The 21,786-nt window shown below is 37.3% G+C and overlaps 1 protein-coding gene across 7 annotated transcripts in view; it reads left to right on the plus strand.

The window, feature by feature from the left end:
• The window catches only part of TCF12 (transcription factor 12), a 170,835-nt gene that overhangs the window by 36,845 nt on the left and 112,204 nt on the right, over positions 1-21,786 (plus strand). For all 7 annotated transcript variants that reach the window (XM_054168947.1, XM_054168949.1, XM_054168944.1 and 4 more), the window contains exons 4-5: positions 8,914-8,987; positions 12,103-12,171. In XM_054168947.1, coding sequence (XP_054024922.1) covers positions 8,914-8,987; positions 12,103-12,171 — 143 coding nt within the window. The remainder of the gene's footprint in view (positions 1-8,913; positions 8,988-12,102; positions 12,172-21,786) is intronic.

Below are 21,786 nucleotides of genomic sequence, written 5' to 3' on the forward strand. Positions count from 1 at the left end.
TTGAGAAGGAAAAACAGGCCATTAGTGCACTTTGAACAGCAACAGGTATGTCAGTTCTAGCTGTAACACTAGAGAAGGAAAGCAATTTAAAATGGGCTTATTTGAATATAAATTCTAGTTCTATTTTTTCCATCTAAGTTCTGTTTCTGAAGTGTGTATGATTTCTAAGTGCATTTTATTAAGTGTGTTTTAGCTCATGCAACACTTGTTACAAGAAAAGCATTCAAAACTCTCATTTCTATAAAAAGTGTGATATTTAGGATGTAAGCCAAGGAGAAATGTTAGGCAGTCCAACCAGACTATGGAGTATTAAATGAAAAGCTAGCAGGAGAAATAGAAGGAAGACCAATGCAATCTTTAAAAGAGGGGAAGTAAAGAAGTCTTTCTTCTAAAAAAGTAGTCAGAGAAATTTTATCTAGCAAATATCGATATTTTTTGACTCATTTCCATCAGACTCAGATCCTGCCAGATGTAGTAGATATTTTCAGGAGTAGAAAAATAAGTGTGTCGTGGTGTTGTTACTGTGATACTACTACAAGTTCTTAGAATAGTTGGATATTAGCAATAGTCAACTGGTCCTGAAGTGCAGCAGAATCAATAGGTCAGGTAATAGCTTTTGGTTATCAAGGGAGAAACTAGTACATACAGATGTCAGACAACTTAAAGAACTCTGGTGAGATGTCTTGGTTCAAAGGGAGGGACAGTCTTCCTTTTAAATAAAGGGAAGGAGTGAAAACACCTAACAAACCAAAACAAATGTTTGGGGGGTTGAAGATAAACTGGGTTTCTTCAGACATTGCTATGTGTTAGTGCAAGGTCCGTTAATATCAGGCAGCAGCCTTCCTTCCGTCACGCTGTTAAATGTAGGAGACTGAACTGTATCGTATCAGTTTTCCAGCGTTGTGGGCACACCATCATTTACTGCCATTCACACTAAGGGAGCTGTCAACACAAAGCCAGCCTGCCTGCCTCAGCAGGCAGCTAACAGCCCAGGCAGCAAGGAGCTTGATTCAGCAAATACTTGGGCAAATACAATGACATTTGGGAAATTTAAAGACAGATTTCTGTCCTTTGATAGAGAACTTAATGTTTTCTTACTTTAAGAAGGAGGTTCAAAATACCAAAATGAGATGTCTCAATGTTAAGGAAAGATTTCTTGGTGTGAGCTGTGGTGTTTTTTGTTTGTTGAGTTTTGATTGTTTCATTGGGGTTTTTTTGTTAGTTTGTTTGGGCTTGCTGAGGTTTTTATTGAGGAAGCTGAGGGTCTTGCTGGCAGTACAGTCTGTGCCAGATCTCCATCATTTGTTCAGAGTGGATTCTGGCTGTAACTTTTGGGAGTAATGGAATTATTGTGAACTGTTGGTTTTGGACATCTGCAAAACGAGAACATCTGGCAAGAGTTTTACTACATTCCATCTAGCTTATGGAAGGGGAAGCACTAGTTAGTACGAAATGCATACTGGGAAAAAGTGGTCCTTCATATTGTAGACTAGGGAGGACTTCCATCAACTCAGATTCTTAACTGTATAAATGCAGGTAGAGGTGCTTCTTGCAAGTTTTTAATAGTTTACTTTAAACCTTTTCTATGCATATGGGGCGCAGGAGGCTCCTTAATAGATTTGAATGTTCATTAATGATTATCTAAAGGTCAACAGAGGACTTCTAATTTGTTGCAATTGGATAATTTTAAGTGCACATGTATAATGATGAATGGCAGTCCTCAACCCCATGAAGGGATACTGCCCTCAGTTTGATACTGGAATTTGTTTTCAAGAGGGTCAGAGTTTGCTGGACACCTTGTGGAACATTAAATGACTGACAGTAAATTTTCTAAACACTTCTAGACATTGTTAGAAAAGCTGTCATGCTTGCAGTGTTTTCATTTTTTATGAGAGTTAGTGCCTCACTCTAAGTTAGATTTATGTTGTGTCCTGTTGCCTGAATTGGCAGTTTTCTGGATGTACTGGTGTAATGCAGTTGGTAACAGTAGCTGTTGACTGTGAGACTGTATTTGAATATTTTTGGGTTGCTGTGTGCAGTCTTGTGATCCTGGCCTTGATTTGGTGTGCATGTGTGTATGTGTGTGTATATGTATGTATATAATCCACCCCCCACCCCACCCCAAAAAAAAAAAAAACAAAATTCTGAAGTTGCAGTTATATAAAGCTGTTGACTCATAACTGAAGTAACCACAGGAAAATTTGCCAGTAGAATGGATTATTATGGTATTTCATAGGGCTCAGACTTGCTTGTTAGAGCTATTGAATCTTATACTTCACAGCTCAATATAAAGAAGAAAATAAGCAGCATGATGCAGTTTAGTTCGCAGTTTAGCTGTGTTCATGTTTGCATGTGAATAAAAGTTCTGAGTTGTATCCCTAATAAAGGCTTGGTCTCTAAGCTGGCTTGCTTTATTCACATTTGTAACTAGGAAGGTTTCAAAATATACTGTATGCACATCTGTAAATATTACTTCTATGTGGATTATAAACCATGAAGATTAGTATTGCAAAGGTATTTATATGTACATACACTTTTTTGTTGTTGTTTTTAATTATTTTTTACTTCAAAAACTTTGAGCAGATTGTATTGTAAGGTGTCCAGGTTATGCCAGGTTACTTGGTGTGTTTGTGATAAAGAGTCTAGGAAGTAGAAAATACATGGAAAGAGAAGCAGCTAACGACTGACATTTCTGTAAGAGTGCTGCTATTACAGGAATCAATAACCTAATGTTGTTCTTTGTAGGAAATACATGGGTTCTATTACAAGAAATGAATAGGATTGTTTCTAAAATTAAGTTAGAAGTAGTAATTGCCTGTTTTTCTTTTTTGGATAATACTAAATTATATTTAGGTAACAAGTGGAAACAAATCTAAAACATACTTGATGGTTACATAGGAACTGGTACTGGTACTGACTTCTGATGTTAATAGACACTGTCAAAATGAATTAAAGCTTTTCATCAGTTTTCCTAAATCAGCATGTTTAAGTGTACACCTTGAAGTTGTATTCTGACCTGAGAAGGTACTACTTTTGCAAATAATTTTCTGTATAAACGTGTAGGTTTTAAACAACAATAACCGCCATAGAGGATGTTTATTCTTTGCAATGTGAAATACACTCTGGGGCTCTCCAGTATTAAGAAATGTTTCCAAAAGGTAAATTGCTTCATTTACTACTATTATGAATCACTGTTGATATTTCAAACTGATCTCTACAAAGGAAAATATTCAAATGGAAGGTAGTATTTTATGGCTAGTAATTGAGGTAATCACTGCCTCAGAGTGGCTTCAATCCCTGCAGTGCGTCCTTGTGCTTTTAAATGTCTGCCATTAAAGGTTGTTATTTAACAGCCTCAGTTCTCATGGTAGCAAACCTGACTTGGGCATGTGGGGAGCATATTCAAACCAATGGTTAAGACCTGGAAAAATTTCACTTCTAGGCTACATGATGGGTTAAACGTCCAGTCTGCAACTGTGGTTCTGTACATGGAGGAGAGTGAGCAGCATCATGCAGTTGAGTAACATTATCTTGGGAAGCTTTCTGAAGGAATTGCAGAGTTCAGAGTTTGTATCAGAAGACTTAGCCTCAAAGTAGTGTTTCTGTAAAGTGTTCACAGTACTTTCTTTTTTTTTTTTTTTTCTAGAGCAAAAGGTACAAAAAGGGGCTGTTTCTTATTAAATATTCCCACAGGTGCCTCTAATAAGCAATTCTGTTACTGGGGGCAAACTTTACTTTCTGATCCAGAAGCATGGGTAGAACTTTGTATCCATATGCTGTAAGGCAATCAGTATGTTCTACAAGAAACAGTATGGATTGAGATTTGAAGTTTTTCTCTTCTTCCCCATCTCGCATTCCCCTTCCCTGACTTGAAGGAAGTATTTCCCCTTGCCTTTTCTTTGGAGAAGAGGGAGTGGATGGAAGGGTGGAGAGAACTAAAATGTTGTATCTGAATTTATCCCCATGGCTCTTAAGTGGTTAGACTGTTGATAGGTTGCCTGGGTTTCATTTCTCTTCTCAATTTGATTAATGTCCCTAGCTTCATATATTTTAAGTCCACCACATGACATCTTTTGTCAAAGCTCAAACCTGCTTTTGGTTTTCAGTGGTTTGTGTCCACCCCACCCTCGTAATCCGGTAATAAATTTCTGTAGCTGTATCTTGTTTCTGACTTGCACATTTGAGGTAGTTGGTTAAAATATAAATTATCATCTTATTAAAAATACTAGATCTACTATAAAGTGAGAAATATTTTCTGTTTAGAATCAACAAGAAAAGGCTGAGAACTACTCTTAACCTATTGAAATGTAAAATTGTTAATTGAGGTGGTATTTCTTTATCAAATTCTCTTACCAGAAAGTCTAGACCTAAAATAAAATGTTAGGCAGCAGTTTGTATCATACTTCACAAAGACTTTTGCAATATGGGGTCTAATGGTAGATTGATTTGTTTGGGTGTCTAAGATGCAAAATACAATCAAGACTGTTGTTATTTGTGCTCTAGCTTTTTTGCAATTGATTTCAGTTGCCGATTCTTATCTGAAGGAATATCATTACTCTGAAACAAAATTGGATGAAGAAGCTATAAAAGATAGAAACTCATACCTCCAGTACCTAGTATAACAATCTACAATGTGATTTCTTTTTTTTGGTCAAATCATTTATTTGATCAACATCATAGCAGATGGTAACCCTATAAAGTATATTATCTTGTTCACGCTAACATTAGAGCCCATGTCTCTTGAAATAAGTTTTAAATATTGTTGCCTTTGTTTTATATCAGCAAGAACAACAACTTTCAGTTTGATTGTAAGATCCAATTTTTTTATTAGATGAATGTTTGAACCTTTTTCTTCAGAATGAATACATATGTTGAAATAATGAGGCAACACATTTCTTCAACTTTTCTTCTAGAAGAGCCTGAAATGCTCATGGCACTATCTTAAAAGTGACATTAAGTAAAGCCTTTTTATAATTCAGTGCACAGAGCCAGAAAGCATCCTTGTGACTGCTTGGTCCATTCTTCATGAGGTGAGCAGGGAGCACTCAGCCTTTCCTGGCTGTGTTCCTGGATTTTTGTTGCGCATTGTCTGCGTGGCTGGCCAAGGGCAGGGCTAATGTCCTGCTGGTCTTCCCTGGGACAGTGGCAATGAGTGTGGTGGAGCCGCTGTGTGATCCAGACCAGGCACAGATTGCCAGCTGAATCAGTTTGAACAAAGATCAAACTTACTGAATTACTCCCTAGTTAAACCGCAGTGTATCTGCTAGAAGTATCCAGTGTTCATTGAGAACCATGAAATCAACTCACAAGTCATTTCAATAACTTTCCATCCTCAATCCCTGCTGAAAAAAGTAAGTGAGTGTAGAACCTTGGTATACTGCTGTCAGCCTGGCTGCGTATGTCTGGGTTATTAGGCCATACCTTGAGTACTGTGTCCAGTTCCAGGCCCCTCAGTTTAAGAAGGACATCGAGACACTTGAATGTGTCCAGCGAAGGGCAGCAAGGCTGGTGAGAAGCCTTCAGCACAAGCCCTATGAGGAGAGGCTGAGGGAGCTGGGATTGTTTAGCCTGGAGAAGAGGAGGCTCAGGGGTGACCTCATTGCCCTCTACAACTACCTGAAGGGAGGTTGTAGCCACGAAGGGGTTGGTCTCTTCTTCCAGGCAACCAGCACCAGAACAAGGGGACACAGTCTCAAGCTGCACCAGGGGAAGTTTAAACTCAAGGCGAGGAGAAAGTTCTTCACCGAGCGAGTCATTTGTCATTGGAATGGGCTGCCCGGGGAGGTGGTGGAGTCACCATCCCTGGAGGTGTTCAAGAGGAGATTGGACATGGCACTTGGTGCCATGGTCTAGTCATGAGGTTTGTGGTGACAGGTTGGACTCGATGATCCTCGAGGTCTCTTCCAACATTAGTGATACTGTGATAACACATAGTTTTTTAATTTCCCTCTCTCTTTCATCACTCAAACAGTGAGATACCTCAGCCTTTCCCTGTGCAGTATGTTTTTCAGTTCTCTGTTAACTCTCACAACTTTGCAATGCCCTTCAACATCCGTGATCGAGTTTGTGGACACTGGAATTGGACACCATGTTTCCTTGTGGAAGGGAGTGTATGAAGGTGATGATCCCCATAGTTCCTCCATTCTGTTTTGCATTTCCCAGGAAAACATTTAAACCATTTTGATGACACACTTGCTTTGAGACTTGCGTTTATTATCGTAGAGGACTCATGTTGCTTTTCAGTGGGTGATTGCCCACTTCAGGCTCTGCTCCCTTCTGGAAGGTGTATCTAATGCTCCTGGCTCATTCACACAGACCTACCTTTTTGGCTGTGCATGTTGGATGTTTGTTTGTTCCCAGCCTGCTAGAGTTTTGTCTGAGTCTTTGTTTCTTGCAGCACTTGCTTGTTTTTCATCTGTCATTGATGAAAAAAGCTGTTGTGCAAACCAGAATGGATTCCTTGAGCACTGTTGTAGGCACGTATCTGATTTCCTTTTTGAGCATTGTTGGCTGGCCAGTTCTTGTCTCGTTCGGTGTGTGCTGTGTGGATGGAGGCTGAGGGCACCAGGGGTGGTGTTCCAAGTCAAATCCAGATGTCAAGTGACTGTGAGTTAGCGTGCCAGTGTTCTGTATGCAGTGTATTAAATGCTTCCTTGTAGCCTTCATGGAGCTTCTGAAGTGTGAATGTATGTGCCATGTGCAAACTGATTAAAGGGTGGGTCTAGTTGCAAAGCCATTTTGGGCTTGTAAGAAAGAAAAACTGCATGAAAAGGAGGAAAAAGCTAACAAAAATAAGTGTGTTGATACTCCAGACTACTCATAGCTATAGCCACTCTAGCTTTTTTAGAAGAAAACAATTCTGGGAACAACTATTTAGAAATTAGTTTTCCTCCCTCTCTTATGCTGTTACATTTTTGTTTTAGAGTGGTTTCTTCAAGCAAATTGTTTGCATAGAATTAAAATAGGGGTGGGAAAAAATAGCTATACATGTGCAGATTTATCAGACTCTTAACGTAAATCCATCTGGTTTACTGACTCCAATTGTTGAACAAATATGTTTTACTGATTAGGAGTCATGGATCTAAACATGCTATACATAACCATTACTCACTGACATATTTCACAAATAGGTTATTGTAAGGTGCTATGTCTTAGGCTTTCCCAAAGACATTGTCTTGTAGAAAATTTACAGGAAGATATTTTTGTCCTCATATACCCCCCTCCCATTTTGACACTAAAGCAATGGAATACTTGTTAAAATAATCAGAGGATTACTGGCACTGTTGTTTCTGGCAGAAAAGAGTCGTTTGTGCCAAAAGATTACTTTTGCCTTTGTCAGTGCCAGCCACGACTTTTTGCTCAGCTCCTGGATCACTTACAATGAAACAACAACAATACTGTCAGCTGCAAAATGCAGCAAACTTCCCCAAATGGCTGACTCAATATAGTGGTGGTTTTGCATTTTTAAAAGAATGTTCTCCAGCCTTGAGGGTCTTTCCTGCAGTACACAAAAGGTGTCTAGTTTTAATCTGGGTGATTGTACTGTGCTTTCAGTTTAACATGCCTTCTGCAGTGTTTGTCCACACAGCATTTCCTGCCTTCATAAACCACATTTCTTAAGGAAATAACAATTAGAACACTATTCCGTAGGTAGTTATTTACAGTATTTCCTTGCATCTTATTTTGTAGTGTGGCCAGTCTGAGAGGTATGCATGAAAATTTTATAGTTGCAGTTTGCAACTTAGTTGCAGTAAGGTTTAGGGATGATTGTATGGAGTAATGTGCACTCAGCTCATTTATAAATGGTCATACATTGTTCTTATTTATAAATTATGAAATTTTAAAGCTTCATATATAGTTTATATTATATATCACACAAATTTTATACTCTATCAAAACAGAGAAGTTTTAGGTGACAGGAAATTAATGGATTATGTTTTGTAGGCCAGAGTGCATGGAAATCTGCAATTTAGGATGGAAGTGTTCCACCCATTGGAAAAAAAAATGATACAGATACTTGACAACCTAATTGCTAGAGTAGTAACCTTATCCTATATGAACAAATTTGCTATTGGAGTTCAGGTACTTCATTAGTTCATTTGGATTGTAGTTTGAAGATGGTTTGACCAATTAAATTCACACGGAAACTAACTGGAGAAAGTACTGGCAAGTATTTCTAATTGTTGGCTAGATAATACATAGGAGATATAATCTGAGTTTAAAGATCTCCCTATTTTTTCCTTCCCCTTTTTGAGCTGTAACCTGGATTTGCATAAAGGGAACTGATTCTGAAAGAACCGTTACAGAGTTTAAAAAGATTCCTATTTTAATAGGGCAGACACCATGAGTCTCTGGGTTTTTTTGAGCTGTTGAAATACAACCAGTCTGCCTTGCCTTTTTCTCCCCTGATGCTGAAATCTTGCATGTTGTTTAAAGACCGAGTAAGGGAAATAATTTCGCACATTCTACAATACTTACGCAAGACATGAGAGCACAGAGTAGATAACAAGTGTATGTTTCACAGTATGCGCTACAATATTCAGTGCTTAAGATGCAGGATAAATCAGGCTGTGCAAAAAGCCAGGCTAACATCCTTGTGCTTGTTTTGTTACTCATGCTAATTTCTTATGGATTGGGTAGGACAGACTCTGCAGATTGGCAAATCTTCTTGACTTTTTATGCTTCTGTTTTCTGCAGCTGCAGGTGTCCAAATGAGTAGGTTGTTCTGTAGCCAGCTTCATTAACAAGGAAACTGTTCATCTTAAGTTTTTAGAAATACTGCTTTAAGTATACGGAAGCAGATGAATTTGCTTTAAGTGTATGGAAGTGGATGAATTTGCTTTCAGGCTGCGTCAGAGAACATTATGTTTTTGCTATATTTTCTTAGGTCGATATTTTTCTTTTTATTGCTAGGTATGGATGAGCGAACAGGTGCCACATCCTGGGGAACAAGCGGTCAGCCAAGTCCTTCATATGAATCTTCAAGGGTAAGGTTCCCGTGTAATAATTCATAGTGAAAGTTTATGGGAATGTACAATGAAAATCAGCAGATGATTTGGCAATATTTTTGAAGGGTAGGATCCTTCTAAATACACAAATTAGTATCTTATAGAGACTTCAATGACTTTGATATTCTGCAATAGGGATTCAGATTTCTGAGGCTCAAACTTATGTAGGTTAAGAATTTATGTGAGTAAACCATACGTAACTTTAGACTTGATTGATGAGCATGTGTTTCCTTTAACTTACACTACTTACTTACTCAGGAGGAAAATTATTGGCAAAGTGTAGGGTAAGCTTGCCTCTACATGAATGTTAGCCAGCTATACTACGTGCTGTGTCATGACGAATGTCGGCCGGCAGTATTATGTGCTGTATCATGATGTTGGAGAGAGTCTTCTCTTTTTTAAATAACTTCTTCCTGTTCCTTGCAGCTTAATTCATCCTGCTTATTGAGCTAAAGGTTTTTGATAGTATCTAACATCCTAAAATAATCTTAAAATAATGTTTCCCCTTAGTAAATCCCATTCCCTTTTATCTGTTCAGTGTTTTTTTAATGAATATCTACTCTCTAAAAAGCCACTGAACGAAGTACCGAATGAATTAATTACTAGACATACACAGCATAACTGATGGGCCTAGTCTAAATAATCTGTTATGATTTCACTACCCTTGAGGCAGAGCTGTGCTAGTGCTTTTGCACCCTTGCATGCTTTCTCTTGCTGTGGATTGAAATGAGTAAGCTGCAAGGTCTTGTCCAGTACACTGGATATTGTTAGTCTGACCTTGGAAAAGAGCTTTAGAAAGATTTATTTTTTTTTTTCCCCCCCTGAAGTCCTAATTTTTCTTTTGATCTTTTGTAAATAAATGAATATAAGATGACAGAACAACTTTATGGGTTGCAGAAGAATTTCTGTGCAACATAGAAATTAGACATTCTTTTTAAAAATCCTCCATAGTTTGAGACACAGAGCTCAACATTTAGAAGATTTTTCCCTACATTTGAAATGGAATCTTACTACACAATTGTAACTCTTGTTTTCATAAGAGTTTGGTGGTTTAACACTAATTTATAATATTGCTGATCAATTTCAATCAGTAGTGAGTTAGGAATTTGAGCTTGTGATTCAGTGACTGTGTGGCTATATAAGTTGCATATTTTTTTTGTTAGAGGATCAGCAAGCTAATGTTCCAGAGTGAGGATGCCTCCTGTGCTTGGTCAATTTAAAAAAAATATTATTCTTTCTTGGTTTGTTGTTTGATTTTTTTGTTTGTTTGGGTGGTGGTTGTTTTTTTCATCAAGTCCTCTACAGATTACACCATAATACCCTGAAGATGGTAATAGCAGAAGACATTATTGTGCTAATAGAGGTATGAAATAAGTTAGAATCATGGGAAGAAGTCAGTGCTGTTTGGGTCTATCATTAAGCAAAGCAAACATAAATGTGGATTTGTCTTGAGCCCTGTGGAAGATCTTAGGAAAAAGGGTGATGTTAAATTCTTGAGTGTCAGGTGTCCCTGTCCCATCAGCAGTTGTGGCTTGGACTTGAGATAGTTTATATTGAAAAACAAACCCAAGGGGGGGAAAAAAAAAAAAGAAAAAACACAAAAAAAGAGTAAGACAGGGGAAAAAAATTGTCCCAGCAAACAATTGTTGCAGAATTGTGATTTATGTTAGGCCAGTTTCAGCTAAAGCCAGTTGGTCCATAGCCAAACTGAATATATTGGTAAGAGTTGATAGAATCTATTCCCAGAATATTATTGAAGTATTTCTTCTGCTGCTAGCTAAGTGCAGAAGATGTTTTTCCTCTTCCATACTGGTGATTAGAGATGGTACTGAGAGTTCATTCTGAAGAACCAGTTATTATTTCTAAAGACAACATACTCATTTTTGTTTAAGCCAGATCATACTGTTTTAATAAGTCTTAATCAAGCTAAATACGTTATCAAGTATGCTTAATTTTGGATGACTGCAGTTAATGCTGTCCGAATTTTTTTTGTTGCAAAATTAGAGGCTTTGAAAATTCTGACCTGTAGATTTATTTCCCTACTTGTATTTGTGGCTGAATTTATAATGTGTCTTTGTGTGCATCACTAAAGTTTAAAAGAAGAGAAGACCAAATACTTGTGTACATATTTTCTTGATTTATAAAGTAAAAATGAAAGAATCTGTTTTGAGAGAAAGAGATAAACTAATGTTTTGTATGTTTTGCCTTCTCTTCTTGAAAAATTATTTTTTTTCCTGTAGTATTGATGGGCTGGGAGCAGAAGTCTGGGGGGAACCACCCCCCCCCCATAATCCTAAAGTCTAATAAAGATTATTATAAGCTGAATATTTTTACAAATTCAGAGAGTTTGCTGATGAATGTAGATTTTTGCCCAGGTCTTCAAGGCACTTAAAAATTCTGATAGTGGTAGGGGAAGAAAACAACTTCATGTAGAGATCCTAATGAAGCAATAAATGGTTGTCTGGCATGTCACTTAAATGACAATATTTTTCTTTTTGAAGAAAAATGAACTTCTTTTACAGGATAACTCTGTTGCTGTGTTTTCCACCAAAAAAAAAAAAAAGAAAGAACATTAGAAATATATTCTGTCTGTATACAGAATTGGTAATGGTAAAGAATCACAAATTAGTTGTTCCATGGCTGTGGTGGTCTACCAAAAAAGTAGAACAAAGGAAGCTCTCTCCTAGGTTGAAATAATTTGAAAAAGTACCTGAGTTCATTTCCTGGTCCAAATCAAGTTTGTATGCATAAATGTTGGATAAGATGTATGGTCTTTTTTTTTCTACTAACTAATGAGATGAATTACACAAGTGGTTCAGAATTTTGAATGAAGTTCTGATTCTACTTCATATGCTTGCCAGTGAGATGATTCTGGGAAAGAGCTACAGTGAGCCTGTGGGTCTCAATATAGATCAGAGTTTCTCAGGAGGCAAGCTTTTTACATTTCTAGGTTATTCCTTGTGAGGATGAGCATAGAGTTTAAGTTACATTTGTCATACACGTTAAACTTTAACTGAAAAATCCTGTGCTTTTCCCAGTAATTTCAATAATGTTATTTTTGTCCTTATTTTTCTTACTAATTGTCTGTTTACAGGAAAATGGCAGTCTTCATGGAAAAAGCTCAGACCTCTCCACAGACATAGAGAAGTTGAAACCTCAAGAGGTAGCACTTCTTATTATCTTATGTGTGATTTTTATTTATGTATGTCTTAAATTTACTTGCAGCCTGCTAATGGAGTTTTCCTTTAAAGGTCACAATACAATGACCAAATTACATAAGAATTTAAATCGTTGGCTCACTATTGGCTGGTATTTCCAAAGGCCCATAAAGATAAGCAATTTTCTATTAAAGATGATTGGAATTCAGTGGTAGTTAAATACACACCTGTCAAAGGCTCATTAAGTACAATGGTGGAAGGCAGGCCAAAGGCAATCATTCCCAACTCCTGCTGTAGGTCTGTTCAGGTCAGTATTAATGGCCTGACCATGTCCAGCAGCGATGCTTAAGGAAGGAGTGCAAGTTTAGGGCAAATATTTTGACAGCCTGTAGTGTTTAGTGTAGTGATCTGGCAAAGCCCATGCTTAGGAGATTTTCTGGACAGAGGTTGTTCTTATAGCTGTTGGTGGACTCATTCTCTGCAAGCTGTGATTTTATTTTCTTTCCTTACTTTGATTACAGTTTTTAAAATTATTGTGTTTTGTGCCAAAAATATTAAAGCTTTTCTGTTAACAGATTTCCACCATGTTCCTCTGTTCTAAATAATAATGGCTGATTGTTATTGATGTACACTTTATTTTTTTTTATTTTTCACTAACTTCTTCATTTACATTCCACTTGTATGCCTGTTGTGAACTGAAGAATCATAATCTCTTGGTTTCTACTGGTGTAATACCATCTAATTTATGCTTAGTTCTTGGTGTGATTCTCTGAATCTCTCTGCTTCTGTAAAATTCAAGAGTTAGGGTGGTTATTACTGCATATACCATCCATGATGAGAGGAAGCCAACAATTTCTGCATGACATACCTTGGTTATCTGTTCCTTTCTTGCTCGTTACTAAGTTCTGTGGTTTTTGACTGTCACTGGGCTCTGAAGCAATACTATCCCCAAATGTAGAAACATTAGTAAGTTTTTTTTTCCTTACATTGTACAGTAATTATTGCATTGTTGGAATATTGAGGTATTTTTTTTAACATGCTGCTTTATTGTTTTTACAGCAAAGTTTATCTGAGGTTTTATTGGTAATTTCATGGAGAATTTTAGTAACTGCACTAACATTTGCTTAGGATTATTTTTCAGTTGTGGGGGGTTTGTTGGTGTTGTGTTTTGTTTAGCTTTGGTTTTGATGGTTGGTTTTCTTGTTTGTTGTCAGCAAACCTTTAACTGACTCTTTTTGGATACGTTCGTGGAATTGTTAAAGAATGTCAGCCCAAGCATAGGTTTTTTGTGAAGTGTGGAAAACATAGTGGTAACTTCACTGTGAACACAATGTAGATTCCTGTGCTTGGGGCAGGGTGTTTGATGACTTGTTTTAATCTTTTGATCAATAACTAACTCACAGAATATTTTTCTCTTGTATTCTGTAGCAGTTTAATTTACTTAAGTGTTTCTGGTGACACTTTAAAAAAAACAGTCTTATTCCAGTAATGTTTGGCCTAACATTAAAGGCTGAGGATCACTGCAAGCTTGAAAAAAGTTTTAGATAAGAGTCTTGGGGTTTTTTTGCAGAATCACAGAATGGTAGCGGTGGAAGGGATCTCTGAAGATGTCCAGTCCAACTCATCTGCTAGAGCAGGATCACCTGGAACTGTTGAATACTATTTTAAACACTGACAGAGCAGTGGGTGTTTGTATTAGAACTGGCTGTGATGATCTTAAATTTGTGATGAGGTACACACTGAGATGTTAGTGATTTGTGTGCAAAACAGGTTTTGTTAGAAAAAAATAATAATTTGAAAGTATATTGGGGAGGGGGGAGAAGAAAACAGTAGGAAAGGTCTATTTGTTAGAGGAATATTTCAGGAATGGTAATTACCAAGTCAGTGAAATTCTACAAAGTGCTGATGGTCTCCCTTACTACTACTACTGAAGTCCATGTGCTACTGAAGTCCATGTGACAGTCCTGTGTCAATGTTTTTCTGCCTCTTATGGTGCGTGTTTTTCTTCTACCTTCCAAATCTTGCCTTTATTTCATGTGCAGCAGTGGTGGCTCTTCTGTGAATATCTTCTGATTAATTTATGCAAGGTCCTCCTTTATCTGAGTGAAACAGAGCTAGAGATACTTTTGTATGTTGATAATCCCTTGTGTTAGGAGAGGGTAGCTGGGTCTTACTGTATGTTGCAGAAGACTCTGAAGTGGCTTTTTTAAAAAGCCTTGCTCTACTGAGCTCTTGGAAGCAAATTCTGAGGTACTTGAACCAAGTCGCATGTTTGCTACACAACAATATATTGCCCTATAGCGCTTGAAAGTTTTGTATTCCTGTTGTGAAAGGTGTCCAAACTTTTTAGCCTTCCCACTTTATTTGGGAGTTGTAATTGCTAGATTGACTATAAACAGATCACTTTTTTGTGTATAAATATTTTAATTAAACACTTTTCTGCTGTTGTTTTTACTGCAGTGTGGCCAACGGTTGATTTAATTTCCTGAGGAATGATGCTGTGTGAGGTTTTCATTCTTGCTTCAGTTTTGTAGTAACATGTCTTTGCAATAAAAGAGGCAAGCTTGTTTTTCATCTGTTCAGATTGCTGTATCCAAATGAAGCAAATCCAGAAGTATTTTTCATAAGACATATCCTTGCTGGATAATCTTACAGATACACACAAAATTTTAAATGCTAAAAATTCAGCATAAATTAGCTGAGGTATTTTTCTTCCAAAACTGAACTGTGGATGTCTTCAGTATTTTCCAGCATGCACATTGCAGTAAAAGCTGTGAGTATACTTTTTGACCTGATTTAACATAGACCATAGCTTCAGTACTGAGTATGCAGTTTTTCCTTTTCATTTACGTAATTCTGCCATACATCTGCTTGAAACCAGAGCTGAACTAATGAAGATAACCCTGCTAGATTTAGATGGTTTTGTAGCATCAGTCAACAAGTTGTCAACAGGTTAGGTCCTCTGTTTTATGTAAAACTCATGTATGAATTGGAACCCAGAATACTGTATGTTCAGACAATTTCTGCCCTACCAGTAGAAGTAGGTTTAGTTTGCAAAGAAGTCAAATGATAGTAATGAGATACCAAGTTTTGAAATAGTGTTATTATACTAAGTCAGTGATTTAGTGTGAAATCAAAGCCAAAATTAAATATTCCATATTCAGTGCACAGGACACATTTGCAAATGCAGCTTACTTTATAATTTGATTTATGGGCAGCACTCTTCAGAGCAAGTTCTTACATTTAGGAATGGTTTAGTTAGTTGTTTTGAGTTTTCCCAGGGAATTTGAGATAGTGATCTGCTTTTTTCCCCACTGTGTAATGTATAATGTTACATTTCTGTCTTTGGGATACTGGTTAAAACTGCTAATATTGAAGGGGAATCAGAATTATAAATAGAAACTCTACAGCTCCTTATTTCCAGTGCAGTTGAGTGATATCTGTCAGCTAATTGCATTAATTCCTGTTTAGTATCACACAAGTTTCATAGACAGTAAATCAAGATGTGGTTGGTATACTGCCTGTTTGCAGAGGGCTGGGATATGGCACAAATGGAGTCTGTGATGGAGAGCCTTCCTCATCATCAGTCTGCTTTGTTCCCCGCTACCCTTGGCATTTTCCTGTGTTTAGAAGGTTACGGTGATTTTCTGTTAGACCTGTGTATTGTTCTTAAAGAAGATGCTGGTTACACCAGGGAAAAGCAGGTTGCTGCCAATTGGTTGGATTTTTTCTTTTTCTTTGCATACATGGTTTATACATTGCTGAGTAATAGTGTTCAGCCACAGACTGATTTATCAAGCAGTTCCCCATTTCCTTGGAGCAAAGTCTCTGCGAACATCTCTCCAGTCCATGGAATTAGAAAACACAGTCAAATACAGTTAAAGGTGAAACATCCAAGCTAAGAATCTATGTATAACTAAACTGAAAGTAAGCTTATTTTGTTCTTCTGGAGTTGATTGGAAGGTCTGTATTTCCTTATGGTGTTCTTAAAATCCAGCCATGTGGATCTCAGTGCTCCTTTAGTACTTTTTCTTTTTTTTTTTTGGTCAGAAGTATACTTGGGAATGTATAAGTTTTGCAATCTTGCTCTGCCTTTCTCTGTTATTCTCAGGTGAATACTTTGTGGTGAATACATTTTGGTGACTATGGAAACAACATTGTTCCAAACTAATAGTTTGCTGCTAGACTGGTAGTGATTTAAATGGAGTTGTGCCATGGCTTGACTATGGGATGTTTCTTGGTGCTTGGTTGAGGTAAATGAATACAATGCAGGTGATCTTCAAGGCCAAAAGAAATAGTACACTTCTCTGCATGTTTGTATGTGTGTGTTTGTTGTTTTCTTTCTTTCTTGATAACTTGCCTTCATTTTTGCAAGGTTCTTCTGATTATGTGTTCAATACATGCAGCCAGGTTTTGGGTCTCTAGTCTTTTCTGTAGAAGTCATTGAAAAATACTGACTGAAAATACTGTTTCCAAAATAAAATGTCTGTTTATTTCTGGAAACATACATGATCACATAATCCATAATCTTTTAAATTAGCTAGGACACCTTGGTGTGGCTATTGCCCTGAGCCTCTTGTGTAATCCTCTGTCAGTGACTCACCACAGTGTTCCCAGGTGTAGTGGGTCTCTCTGGTCTGTCAGTCACTGTTTCTGCTTCTCACCTTCTCTCCCCACTTCCTTGCCTTGTGTTTTTTTTCTCCCCTTCATTTGTCATTAGCATTCTTAGATTAGTTTGGAGGGATAGATAATGAAAATAAAGTGGATTTGAGAAGCAGATTCACTGTCATTCGTTTATACATTAGTCATTAGATGACTTGCCTCATTCATATGATCATAGCCAAATTTAGCTTGGAAGAAACCTCAGTATTCCCGAATTTTAAACAATATTTGTTAGTTGAGGTCAGCCAGACTATGGAACTCGAGGAACTGAATGATCTGTGAGGTCTAACACTGATAGTTCTGTGTGATTTTGTGTGAACTGGAAGCAGCATCTGTTAAATTTTGATCTTTTGGTCTGTAGCAAAGTCAAACAGTGAAGTCAAGTGAAGTAGAATTTTAATCTCATAAATCAAGAGGTGATAATTAAGCTATATTATAAATTGGTAAAATGCAGATACCCATTTATTGATTTGGCATCTTGGTCATAAGCCATGACTGAGTGGCTTTTTTGGTCTGTTCCCAGAGATTGGTGTAGGAGAGGGCTTGGGAGCAAGGCAGAAGAAATAAAGAAAAGAAGTTTTGTTTTCTCTAGTTTAGTGGACTTCAGCAAATAATGCTGTGAAGCAGTTAACTGTACAAGAAGAAGTTATTCCATGAAGTCAATAAATCCATGGGGAGATCATGTGCCATGTAGCTAGTGTGTCTCATTTTTTTTCAGTAGTACCCTGAAGAGGAAATAGGATGTTGTGCTTATTTAAAAACAAACCTGAAAACCTCACAGCTGGAGTCAGGGTCAGAAATACAGTTTTGTGTATGTGTGGACAAATCCTGGTGTGACTTCAAAAAATAATTACTAAGGGACAAAGTTTTGTGTTTTTGATGTAAAAGCAAAAGGGAGAGGATGAAGCCTTCAATAGGCCTGGAACCAGTGCAATGAGAAGGAGTAGGAACAGTGAACTGAGCAACCTTTTTGGCTTGTTCTTAGGTGAGTTCTGTGATTAACTTAAACCAAAATGATATAACTTTGATGGTCATCAAAAGACATTGAATTTTAGGAGGTTAATTAGCATTTTGTTTTGTAAAAGGTAGAGTCACTGTATCAGGCCTTCTGTTAATGTTTGATAGGATAAACATGCCTAGTACAGCAATTGTTTTCTCTGTGTTCTTCAGTTTCTTCTTTTGGGCCTTATAGAATTCTCTAAGGTAATTTCCAAATGTCCTGTATATGACTATTTATGATTTTGTTAATAGTGTCAGAAATGTAATTGGCTTTGCTGTGTTGGCTTACTTGTGCCTGGAAAATCCTCCTGATACAGATAAAACCTAAGTCGCTTGGAGACTTGGGACATTTTCCCCAGAAAAAATGGGAATGAAAATACTGCAACTGTAGATACTTCCCTCCCCCCCCTTTTTTTAATTTATGTTTTTGTTCCTTGATAGATGTAATTTCTTGGAATTATAGGACATCACTCTAATCCAGTACAAATACCTGAGAAATTAATTAAACATTAGATCATTCAGTGCTGAGAGTGCCTTGGCTACTCAGTCACATTGCAGTGCTAATAGCAGTAATATTTCAGCTGCCTTTCATGACTAGTGTTATTAGTAGGCAGTACTTGTTATTTTTATTTGTAGGAGTATCTAACTTCATCTTTCTCATCACAAACACGCAGTGAGACCAAAATCAAGGGAGAGGCCTTTTGCAGAATAAACAGTGTCAACAATACAAAATGCTCTAAGGGATCAGAAAGAAAAAGTTTGCCTTCCTTTGGGAAGGTTAAAGCTTGCTTTTGTGGTTGCTATGTATGATTTTGTGTCTACAGCTATGGCATCTAATCGTGTTCACAACCAGTTTTCTGTCCATAAACAGAAAAATGCCCTGAGCATCCCCTTCAGAATAGGGTGCTGAGAACAGGAAATAAATTTGTCCGGTTTTGCGGACTTTTTGCCAGTTGTTTGTGAAATACTCAGGTGCACTGATGCACACTAATCCTTTGATATGTTTTCTGGGGAAAAAAGATGGCAGAAATGGGGATGTTTACTCAGTACAGAGTGTCTCCTTCCAGCCTTTCTGTCAAATTTGTCTCACAGGGAACAGTGGGTAGCAGTCGTCCAAAAGGTCTTGGAAGCCCACCTGTGGTCCAACGAATTACATCACCAGCCTGTTCCAGTAGAGTCAGGTCCAAGTAAATATCATCAATTGTTCTTCCCAAGAGGGGAAATAGATATGGACATAACTAATTAGCTCCTGTTTCTGCTTGGCAATCTAGCTAAGATGAAGTCCACTTCCAGAGAACAGTCTTCAAAATTTGTATGAACTGAAATTTCTTTCCATCGTCAGAAAGAGGGAATGAAATTTGGTAGTATGTATTTTTGAGTCGCCTTTAAAACAGGTTTAAAAAGGGGCCTTGTCTGGAATTGATATCACCTGCCTCTCTACCTTTCTGTTGCTTTTGCCATAAGGAATGAGTTCAGATGCTAGATGATGGGGTTTTCCCATTGTTACTCAGTGTTGGAGATGGGATGTACCTTGTTATAAGCCACTGTCCTTTACTGGTGTTGCAGACAACATCTTTAAGGCTCTCAATTGAATTAATCTTCAAGCGGTAAACACATTGTCCAATTTAAGTGTCATATTTGTTAAGTAGGCTTTTTTTAAAGCCTTGATTGTACAACTGGAATCTTCCAGCAGCTTAAGAAAAGCTAGTGGAAGCTTCTGAAGTTTTCATCTATGACTGATTACAATTCTTTACAGTAGAACTTCATGCTGTTTAATATGCAAATTAACAATACAGATGTGAAAGCAAGGAATGGTATCAGGAATGCAATTTTATTTCAAGTTTGCGTTTTTTTTTGTGTTCATTTAGTGTGGGTGAGTTGTATGTGGGAAGCAGCTCAGGGTTTCTAATCCCAAACAAGAGTCCACTGCTTGAGCTGATAATCCATAACTCATTACTAAAACTCAGAATAACTGGTGTGGAGGATGGTGGTCAAGTTAAGATCTTTTTTATGTAAAGCCACTGTACATGAAGGCCGAGAGTGGTTAGGCTTTGCACACGTGTAAATTCGGTAATGCATGACAAAGAATGAGAATCCTGACAAGTGTAATTAGGAATTGAGTTGAAGTAAAGAAGCAAAAGGTTCTATTTGAAGTGCTTGCATATACTTTAGTACATTTTCCTCCCTTATAGTAAATGTTCTGTTTTCTGTGGCTGTAGAATTGTGAAATACTACTTGGAGCGTTTCTCAGCTAGGTGAAGTAGTCGATTTGTGTAGGGTGCAGGAATGTAATGTTGATGCTGTGGTAATTGGATACAAGTGCATTTTTGAAAACAGTGTATGAGAAAAAGATGATGTAGAGGATTAGTTTGAAGCATTTCTGAAGTTAAATGGGAGAAAATTTCTTTCTGTGTAAACTATCTACTCATTTCTCCAACTCCTCTGGTTTTGGGGAGGAATATGCAATGTTAACTTGGGAAGGAACATTAGTAATCCTGTGCATGAGGTGGGTTGTCTTGCGTGATGTATAACCATGTATGAAATACATCTTTCCCTGTTATGTTTTCAGTAGTGTTATTATTTAAATAATAAAAATCTTCTGAAGATTGCAGTTTCTAGGGCTTGTCTACATGCCACATTCTGAATGTCTGAGATACAGATTATCTTTTATCACTAATAGTGTCCTTTCTAGATTTTTTTCCTTTAAAAAGAAAATATAATTTAAGTATTGTCCTAAGGAACAAGGTTTTAAAATAAGACAATAACAGGTTCAAGCAGAGTGCCAAACAGAAGGCTACCTACTTAGGAGCTTTATTTCTTTTTAATCTTCTATTTGCGAATTTTTGTTTCTTTATTTAGCAGATTTGATTTTTTTTGTTTGGTTGGTTTTTGTTTCATTTCAGCATGAAAATAAACCACATGTGGTGACCTTAGCTAGGAGCCACTCCATTTCCTTGGCAGCTGCTGCTACATGCTGCTTGTCTGACAGACGTGGCTAGGTCATGGTTACCAGAGGACATCCTTGTGGTCATAACCAAGTTGTAAATGTCACTAAGATTGTTTCTGAATGCTTATCACATGTGTACCACCGATTCTGAAGTTGATAAAGTCAGCCAAATATTTATTTGGGAGTTAGGACTCCCAGAAGATTACTTTTGAAGTCAAATAGCAGCAAGAGTTGTGACATGCATCCATAAGCAGTAGTAGAGATTTGACAGTTATTTAGCCCTCAGTTACTAGCCCTTTGGTAGAACTGTCAGCATGCCTGCAAAGATAGTGAGGCCTGTTTCAGCCCCATTAATGTTGTCTTGAATGTGAGCCTGCAGTCTGGAAAAATGATAAATGTTCAGTGATTGATGATTTTATAGTCCATGGGCACTTGGGATGGTTTCTGGTAGCTGTGAACAGTTCCACTCCCCACCCTCTCATTAGGCCTAAGCTTTAGGTTACTCTCTACTAGACTTAGAGAAGTGAGTAAGTGGAACTTGTAAGATTAGGTTTACAAAATATTTTTCAAACCTTTGGCTACAAAAGGAGGTATACTTTTGAGTGGCAAGTCTGTTGTGGTTTTGTACAGAGTAATTCATTCAGCGCACCTTTTACTAATTGGAAATACAAATATCGTATTCATGCCTTTGTGTAGAAAAGCTGAAGGCGCTTTGAAATCTATAAAAGATAATTTTAAGTAATTGTGTTAATTAAATAATATGTCCATCCTAGAGCTTCTCTGTTTTCTGTCTCTATACCTTTGGCACAAGCTTTCAGTAAGCTGGTGTTTCCTGACTGTATAAGGGTCACTCCAAGCCTGCTGAGCTCACTATGCTGTGCTAGAAAAGTGCAAACCAGTATTTCAGTTTGAGTGCTTATTTGCAAATCATGTGCCAAAGTTGCTTGTTTAATTTCCATTTGGAAGGAAGCCTTTTGTCAGTGAGCTATGCTGCTCAGTAATATGATAGTGT

Source organism: Dryobates pubescens, chromosome 17 (assembly GCF_014839835.1).
Source record: "Dryobates pubescens isolate bDryPub1 chromosome 17, bDryPub1.pri, whole genome shotgun sequence".
Classification (NCBI taxonomy): Eukaryota; Metazoa; Chordata; class Aves; order Piciformes; family Picidae; genus Dryobates; species Dryobates pubescens.